Source organism: Athene cunicularia (genome assembly GCF_003259725.1).
Source record: "Athene cunicularia isolate RWA chromosome 8 unlocalized genomic scaffold, athCun1 chr8_part1, whole genome shotgun sequence".
Classification (NCBI taxonomy): Eukaryota; Metazoa; Chordata; class Aves; order Strigiformes; family Strigidae; genus Athene; species Athene cunicularia.
Genome location: NW_020799109.1, coordinates 1719731 through 1728850, shown reverse-complemented (window position 1 = coordinate 1728850; position 9120 = coordinate 1719731). Strand labels below are relative to the sequence as shown.

Here is a 9120-nt window from a genome sequence, read left to right as displayed (position 1 = left end):
TGTGTATAAGAGACAGGTGGGGGTCCGTCCGGCGCTGGGGGGCTCAGTGTCAGACCCCACACCCATCCCCAAGGGCTGTCTCCCACCCTTCGCAGCCCCTGTCCCCCCAGGATGCCCGCGGGAGGATCCTGGGCTACACCGTGCTCGTCGAGGGTCCTGGGGGACCCCTGCTCCTCTGCAACACCTCCAGCACGTCCTGCAGCGGCCGGGTGCCCCCCGGAGCCCGCACCCTCCAGGTCACCGCTCACAACTCCAAGGGGGCTTCCAGCCCTGCCAGCATCCCCCTGAGCCAGGGGGCCAGCAGCCGGGAAGGTAGGAGCTCACACACACCGATTGCAGCTTTAACAGAGACCAGCTTCTATCAGAATTGCGGGGGGGAAAAAATAAAAAAAAAAAGTTAATTTGTGCATGCATGGTTTTAAAGCAAGGGAAAAACCCCGGCGGAGGGAACACAATGCCCTCCAGACAAGGCCAGCACGCCCCGAAGATGGAGACACCCTGCAGCCACATATCTCAGCCCTCAGCCTCTGAAGGCTGCAGCACAAGCTTAAAAATAAGTTAATCCTGCCTGCGTTGGCTGGCAGGGCAGGGCTGTGCAGCAGGCCCCATGCAAGGGTGCTCCTCTGCTCCCCAAAATAGCTCCTGCCACCTCCGCCAGGGACACAGCCCCAGCTGGGTCCTCGCAGACAGAAAGGGAGGAAAAAAAAAAAACAACTCCTTTCTGGGCCACCTTCAGTTCCCTGCACCACAGGCTGTGGTTTTCCCCATAACCACACTTTCCTATTTTGGAAAAAAAAATGTCTCTTTAATGAGCAATGGGAGGGGAAAGTCCCATTCAAACTGAGGACAAATATATGACTAAAAAGAAACTGAACAGAAATAAGGTGGAAAAAATTCTCTAATCTCTCATTTCTTGTAAGAAGTGACAGGTGAAGCATTTCAGACGAGACATGACAAAGCCGAAGATGGGCTTTTGTGAACAGACATATATATATATATAAAAATACAGATTTTGAGATACAGATTTTGATATGTACACACATTTGTGTGTGTGTGTGTGTATATATATATATAAACTACCACATTCTAGAATTTCTTGTACCCTTGTCAGTCCTTCAACCCTTCCAGGGAAGGCATTTTGCCAGGGCTTTGCTGACCCTTCCAAGTCTCCCGCTCTTCAGAGACAAGGTTGGGGTGACAGTCCCCTTGCTGTCTCTCTCCGCAGAATTCCCAGCACCGAGGGCCGTGGAGGTCAAGGCCGAGAGCCACAGCAGAGTCTCGGTGGCCTGGCAGCCCCCCCCGAGCAGCAGGAGGTCCCTGCTCTGGTTCATAGTGGAGTGGGTTCGCACCGCCCAGTATAGCCAGGAGGAGCAGTATTTTTGGGAGAAAGTCCCACACCAGGAAACACAGATGTACATCCAAGGTGAGATAATCCAGGAGTCCTGGGTGCAGTTCATCAGGATATTATAAAGCCAAAATATATTATAAACGCAGAGTTTCAGTTGAAATTGAGCCCCTGCCCACTTGTTTTTGGTGAGTGAGACCATGCAGAGCCCTTCAGGAGCAAGGAGGAGTGAAGCAGCAGGAGACAGGAGGGCGAGTGGGTGGGATCTGGTCCCCCAGGTGAAGGTCACAGCAAAAGAGAACGAAGTGCCAAGTGAGCTGGCGGGCCAGGAAGCCACACGAGATCTGTGGAGGCCTCTCCGAGCGCGGGCGATGCCCCGGTGTGTCGAAAGGATGCAGGGAGAGAAGGCACAACGCTTGGTGCGCCGAGGCTGCGGCTTTAGCAGCTCTCCTCCCCCCGTGCCCAGAGAGACCCCTGAGGGTCCTCACCAGCACAGCCTGAGCACCTTGGGACCCTTCCCACACTAATTCTGGTGTTTAGTGGGTTTGGGGTACTCCCCAGCCAGGTACCCCACCAAGCTTTTTCCCTTCCACGTGTGTTTTTGGGAGGGAAGGGGCACAGCAGGCTGGGGACACCCCACACACGCTTCCATCTACTTACACCCCGCAGCAAGAAGCCCTCGAGCAAGCCTAGAGCTTTCACAGCAGCTTACAAATACATTTTAAAGGCAAATCTTGCTTCTTTCTAGAAGAGGGAGTAGCGGGAAGCCACATCAACGTGTCAGTATGCGCAGTCTACCCCGACGGAGTCAGCAAGCCAAGCGCCAGCCAAGGTAAGCCCTCTCGGGTGGGGAAGTTGCTGCTGTGGAGCTGCAGAAGCTGAGCTTGCTGTTTTGTTCTTGACGTTCCCGCCATCTGCCAGTTTTTTTAGAATGACTTAGTTTTAGAAAGAAGAGGTAAAACCCTCTCATTGATCAGAGGAAAACAGGGCTCTAGACAGAAACCTCTTAGCTGCAGGATATGAAAATAGAGATTTTTATCAATGCATCTGCCTGAAAGCCTTCTCTAGCCAGCCTTCACTCCTGCACCCAGATTTAACGCGCGTGAGAACCACCTCTTACTTCGCAAGATACATCAATGGAGTCGTTCTCCCTTCTTGTGATAGAAAATGCTTTGCGCAACTGTCAATAAAATGTTCTAGATACACCAAAACACAGCAAACAACTCCTGGAGAGAGCAACTGGCCAAGCTGCAGCCTGCTCTTTCTTACCTGGGGCTGGAAGCAGGCAGGCTTCGGTTCTGGCAGGCGTTTCAGATGAGAACCCAGGCCAGTTCTGAAGGGAAAGCCAGGACTGTCCTCACCTCCAGCGCTGGGCGCGTCGGCTGCCGTCACCCTCAGGAGCTCCCCGAGCTGCTCCATCCTCCTGCTGCTCCTCACCCGGGTGAAGCAGGATAATCCAGGCGCAGCTCAGCGCCTGAGCACGCCTCCCAGCGCCCCCATACCTGCTGACAGACACCGCAGCGCCCACAAAGCCTCCGTGCTGATGGAGGATGCAGACAGGGCCCAGCGGTGGCTGGGCAGGACCACAGAGACAGCAGAGAGCTGAGATTAAGCCACGAAGCCAACCCATAGGTCAGAACCCAGCCTCCTAGAGCTTCTCTAAGCCAGGCCTAAATGCTCAGGGCTGATCTTAAATAGAGCCCCAGGGCAGGGGGTGTGGGTGGAGGCCCCAGGTGGGGCTGGTCAGGGCTGTTAGGACCCCGACAGAGCTGGCTGTGGCTGCAGGCAGCCGTAACACCCGTGGATGTCACCAGTTCACCCCCCGTGCTGGGATGCAGTTTTAGATGGGTTATTTGAAGCTGCTTGGGAACTTTCCCTACAACACACCAGCACTGTGTTTCTGGTTGGCACCTCTCAGGGCTCTGAGAAGGGCAGTTATTTAATTTTTTTTTCCCAAGAAATGAAAACAGATATTCCTGACCGGTTCATCCCAGGCTGTTCACATCTGTTAGCCCTGGCTGCTGGGTATTGTCCTCGCAGACACACTGAGAGCCTTCAGCTCTGGGCACGTCGGTGTTTGGGCACCCCCAGCTCTGATCACATGAATTTTCAGGGTCCTGATCCTCAGGTGGGCTTAACCCTCGGCAGCAGGTCTGCATCTGCTCAGAAGAGGGAAGAGCTGGCTGTCAAAAGGAGGATGCTCTAACCTTTGCACTAGCAAATGGCTTAGGAACGCATTAAATGCTTAAAAATAGCGACTTCACCCTTAGTGGCTGCATAGACCCCGTTAACAAAGCTTGGGGGTTTGTGTGGGGCAGTACCAATGTGAGGCAGAAGCAAAGCTCATGTCAGCAACAAGGTTTGTGTCCAAGACGCCAGCACAACCCCCAGCTGACACCCCACCGGCAGTAAGTCCCCAGCTCGACCCCGCACCCCGAACCTCACTCTTCGCCTTCCTTACTCAGGTTGACCTCACTCGTCGTCAGCGAGGCGTTACTGTAATAACATTATTTTTTTTTAATGTGACACCCGCCCGCCAAAACTGCCGAATTCCAGGCTGCAGAACAGTGTGTTCCATCACTTTCTTTCCACAACCCCATATATTTGAGAGACGCTTCGCAGCATCTGCAGCAGGCTCCAACTGAGTGGGCTTGCGCTGAAAACACGGAGGGAACGGGAATACCTGAGCTCCGGGAGCTCTGCTAGGAGACACATATGCTTCAGATGCACAAAACCAGAGACCTTTTCGGGGATCTTTTTGCCCTTTGGAGAGGAAGAAATTGCCTCTGGCCTTGGGTCTGCATTGATCCTTGCAGAGGCTGTACCAAACAGAAGCGGAACGGGCCTTGCTCCACCAGCCTTGGATGAGCTCTGTCCTTTGACAGCCACTGTTGCGTTTATGAAAGGCTGTGAATTCCAGACGGTTTTAACTCATTTTCATCTGAACTCGTCTCAACTGACAGATTACTGACTCTGTTGCAGAAATCCCTGGCTAAAATCAGCTGGCCCCTGTTGATGAGGATATATACGTCTATTATAGATATATATATATATACGCTATATTATGCTGGATACCCTTAGTTGTCTTGGCCAGTTGAAGCTCAGTGATTGTGGATGAGGATGCTAGCCGCTATTCTTATTAATGCTGATTCTCTACTTAAATGCATTCAGGCTTCTGCTGCCCCGAGCAGCCCGTTGGCTGGAGCCAGGTGGTGCCCGCGCTCTGCGGAGGAGGCAGCTTCCCGTCCCTGTCCTGCCGGGGTGGCTGCTCTCGGGGACAGGAGGGCAAACACGGGGAGCAGCAGGATTTTTCCTAGAGCAGTCACCCAACTGAAGGGTACGGAGGAGTTTTCCAATGTGCAGACGCGGGGTTTCACCAAGCACCTGGATTCCTGCGCTGGCCAGGCTGCCCTGCCCGAATTTCCCAGTTTTGGTAATTTGGGGAAAATCCTGCTGCCAGTGGGAGCTGTGCTTGCACAGGTGACTCTGCAAAAGGGGCCTTTTGTGTTGCCAGCGTTTTGGGGTCATTTCCCTTCCTTCGAACGCGACACAGACCCAGGATCTCGTCATCAGCAATGCTCACTGCCTGCGAAGGACACAGCAAAAGGCAATGGCTGAGGCTGGCCAGGAGGAAAGCTTGCTGCTTATTTTAACAAAAATATACTCCTTGCCCTGGCAGGCTGCAGATCTTCCCTCACTACACAGCCCATCACACAAACAGATATTATCAGAAAGTTCAGTCCCGTGGGGCTCAGACACTTTGGGAAATAATCTGTAGGTGCTCATCAGAAAGGATGTCCGATTCCTCGAGGCAGACTAAATTCTTGTTTCGGGTGCTGAGGGGGGCGATGTGCGTGGAAGATGTTTTATAATCGGTGTTATGTGTGTTCGCCAACATCTCTTTTAATTAGATCTCCGAGAAAGAGAATATTGTGTAGAGTCTGGTCAGAGGTGGAGTTAGTAATTACTTTAGTGCTAAAAGTACCGAGGGCTTTATTTTTCTCATGATACCATTATTTCTGTTTCTAAATAACATTAAACAAAATATTAACAAAATAGCTTCTATGTCACCTGCCGTTCTCTAAATGAAGTTACGGATATTTTTTTCCTCTCTCTGTTTAAGTCCCTTCAGAGAACCATCTCCTGGGCAGCACCTACATCGAGATCTCCCATGGTAAGAAGATAATAGCTCAGACTTGGTAAGCCAGACTTTCTCCTTGACCAGAAGTGGACGTTTTAGCTCAAACGGCACCTGCAGCATCTGTTGATGAGGAAGCAAAAGCTCCTTTACGCCTCGGAGAGGTCAGGGCCGGAAAAACAGCTTTTCGTTTGATGGGGACATGAGCCACGTAGCAGGAAAGGCTCTCACGGCTGAACAGCGTAACGCGTGCCTTAAGTTTTGCTTCCGTATGAGATGTATAACATAATGTGCATTACAACAAGTAGGAGATAAGAAAACGAGAAAGATAAAACATTAACACAACAGCGATGGAGTGCTTCAGTCTTGCAGCTTGAACCAGAGACTCGTTTGAGCGTTTCCCACCCATTTTTCTAACTTTCGGTTATGCTCCGGTTTGCACATCTTCTGCTAAAGGTTACGTTATGACCTGTTGCAGTACTTAAACCAAAAGCAAAACCTACATAAGCTGAAGAGTGCACTTCAGCGTTTCTGGAAGGTAAGTCTGTGTAGGAAATGGTTAAACACAGCGACCACACTTCTTCGAATGACTCGGCCGATGGAGATGGCGAAGGGGCCGTGCACGCTTCTGGCCGCAGCGCAAGGCGGATGGGACACCGGGTTTGATTTTGCTTTTGTTATGGCTTTGCTTGGCTCGTTGAGGAGCGAAAGGGCGAGTGAAGTGCCGAGGGCGGCTTTAGCAGAGGTCTGCCCTTTACATCAGCGACCAGGGGGGCGGTGGAGCAGGGCCGCCCGACTGACCTCCTTCCTCTCTATCCTTTTCCAGATGATGACGTCGGAGATTTCCTGGGACTGGGCATCAGCATGGTCACATTATCAGTTGTTTTTCTATTTCTGATGTTTAAAAAATCAGCCAGAAAGAGGTATTACTTTCCCCTCTACATTTTTTTTTCCTTATTTCCAACTCATACTTTTCTTCTGGAATATTTTAAAATAAACTGCAGAAACCAGTCGCTTTCACTGCAGCCTGCTCTAACTGAGGGCAACTTCGCCCGTTAATCAGATGTGCTCTACAGTAAGGCAGAGACCAACAAAAAAAGTTTAAAAAATTTGTAAAGGCCAACCTTGGGAACACACGGGATTGTGTCTCTCAGAAAAAGAGAGGAAAAACATAACCTCTGTAGGTAAGTTTTATCCTAGGACTGGTTACTCCCAGTTCTGACTAGAGGAGGGGATGCTGAAACTCCTCACGCCTGCACCCTGAGATACAGACACAAACTTGGGAGTGGGGCAGCTGGAAAACTCAACAGGGAAGATCTTAATACTGGTTCTTACATTGACAGCTCTTTGCTAGGCACCCTTGCAAACCCGCGCTCGTCTATCCCAGTTTGCTGTTTAACCGGAACAGGGATGTCCAGCAGTGCAGGCGCTGCTGTCCCAACACAAACCCGGGGGAACGGGTGACCTCTGTGGCACAGAGCTCCTGGTTGGATCTTCCTGACACAACAAGAGGAGACCTGGGAGTAGAGGCTGTTGAGAAACTGCCTCTTTCGCTTTCTGAACCCAGCCTAACTCTTCTGCTCTCGCTGTAATTGTGAAACACGGGCATTTCAACAACAGGGACGGTGTATTTTCCCAGCAACGCAGCAAAGCGCCAGAACACCAGCAAGACTCAACAAAATTAAAATCTCTTGCAAATTATTTTCATTTCAGCTGCAGGAAAATCAACTTTCGTTACTGCCATGTATTTGATTTCATCAGTTCAGGGTGCGCCTGCCTGCTCTGGTTCATACACATAGCTTGGGCCTCCCCCCAGCTCCCCCACGTTGTCACATAGAGACAAGTTTTACAAAAGGGATTTACCGAGAGTAATTTAGCTTCCAGGCTTGCACTGCCGTGAATCAAACCGGGGGGGAATAAGATGAAAGATGAAGAGTTCAAAGGGGGAAACCCACCTGTGTGGTGTAAACCTGGGGCTTCCGAGCCGTCCCCGAAGGATGGATGCACTTGCCGTGCTCCTCCTGCCGGGGGACAGCTTCGTCCTGAGTGAAGAATAAGGAACTAATAAAATGGGCTAACATCTTGGGGTTTATTCTTTTCTTTTTCATAAAGAATTAAGGCCACTGTTGTGTCGCTCTTGCCAAAATGGCTGTTTGAAGACTTTCCCCACCTGGAAAACAGCAACGTGGTTAAGTCACTCCAGGTAATTGCACCATTTTCTCCCAGATTCTCTTCACTTGTCTCCCCTTAGATTCAAGCTTGCTCCAGAGCTGTGAGAAGCACAGATGGGAAGAGGATTAAGCTCTAAGGGACCAGGAAATCATTTCCCAGGCACTTGCAAGGTGCATGACAGCCCAGCTTAGCTGAGGTTTTTAAACACTGCCTGAATATATTCTTTATTCAGTGGCCGCAGTTGACTTGAGCTGCCCTTGAAGTGCGTGCGGAAGCATGGAGACAGGCAGAGCAGCTCCCCGTCCTCCCTTGCCCACCTCGCTGAGAGAGGTGGGAAGGAAGATGAGACGAAGACAACAAGTCATTGCCCCATTTCTTCCGTGGGATGCTCTAATGGTATAGATCTCCCGTTGGTAAAATTTTCTGGTTTATTGCTCCTCTCACCATTTCTTTCCAGGAGAAGAGTGATTTCACGAGCAACAGTTTCCATGAGCCGTTCTTGGACACCAGCGACCCCACAGTTACGGAAATCGAGGAGGTGCCAGCGCACAAGGACTACAAGACCATGGGCACCCGGAGGAAGCCCAGCAGAGAGGTCCCCGAGGCCAGGGAGCAGCCGGGGAGCACGGCGCCTGCCAGCATCGTCACCCCCGAGCAGATCAGTGGCTACAAACCTCAGGTGTCCGACGGGAACCCGCTGGGGTACGTAGCCACCAATATTTACCACACACAGCTCCCCACACCCCTCCCAGAACCGGAGGGGAACGTCTTCTTCAGAGACTACACGAGCCCCGTTCCCCAGCTGTGGGACGGGGAGGGAGGGGAGCATCACGTCTGTCTGCTGGAGAAGATCAACCTCATCTTAAACAACAGCCGGAGCGGGCAAAGCCACGTGTTTGGCTTAGCCCAGGGGGGACCCGGCTCCCTCCCGGAGAACCAGTGGGGACACGTGTTGGCCAGTGACGTTCAAGAGCAAACGCTGGTCCCCGACGAGCTCGTCTCCTGCCTCAGAGCCATGAACGGGGAGTCGGTGGATGTAAAGACCTGCTTCCCGCAAAGTATCGGGAGATTATTTTGAGAGAAACTGTAGCTGTGATTAAAAAACCCCAAAGTGGTGACCATAGCACATACCAGCCTTTGAGATTGCAAACAGCAGAACTGGAGAAAAACTCCAAATCTGAAATTTGCCCTCTTTATCAACTACAAATTCTTGTGGCTGTCTGGAATGCTTTGGCCAGTAAATCACAATTTTAAACTTACCTCATATCGTCACAAGCATAAAAAAATGTAAAACTTGGATTCCCATAAGAACTGAAATACGGAGCAGGTGATTTTTTGAAGGATGCAAAATGCTCCAATTATTATTCAAAATCATTCTCTTGTTAAATGTTTGGAGCATCTTGTCCCCGGAGCTGGTTGCAGTTAAGATGGATAAAATGATCCGTTAGACGTCCTGACTGAATTG

General features: G+C 51.1%; 1 protein-coding gene across 1 annotated transcript in view; it reads left to right on the top strand.

Moving 5' to 3' along the window:
* Nucleotides 1-8759, top strand: part of LOC113482787 (interleukin-23 receptor-like) — a 9145-nt gene extending 386 nt beyond the window's left edge. The window contains exons 2-8 of the mRNA XM_026853849.1: nt 74-312; nt 1226-1423; nt 2094-2177; nt 5469-5519; nt 6310-6406; nt 7596-7686; nt 8113-8759. Of these exons, the coding sequence (XP_026709650.1) occupies nt 74-312; nt 1226-1423; nt 2094-2177; nt 5469-5519; nt 6310-6406; nt 7596-7686; nt 8113-8733 (1381 nt within the window). The 3' untranslated portion in view covers nt 8734-8759. The remainder of the gene's footprint in view (nt 1-73; nt 313-1225; nt 1424-2093; nt 2178-5468; nt 5520-6309; nt 6407-7595; nt 7687-8112) is intronic.
* Nucleotides 8760-9120: the final 361 nt, after the last annotated feature.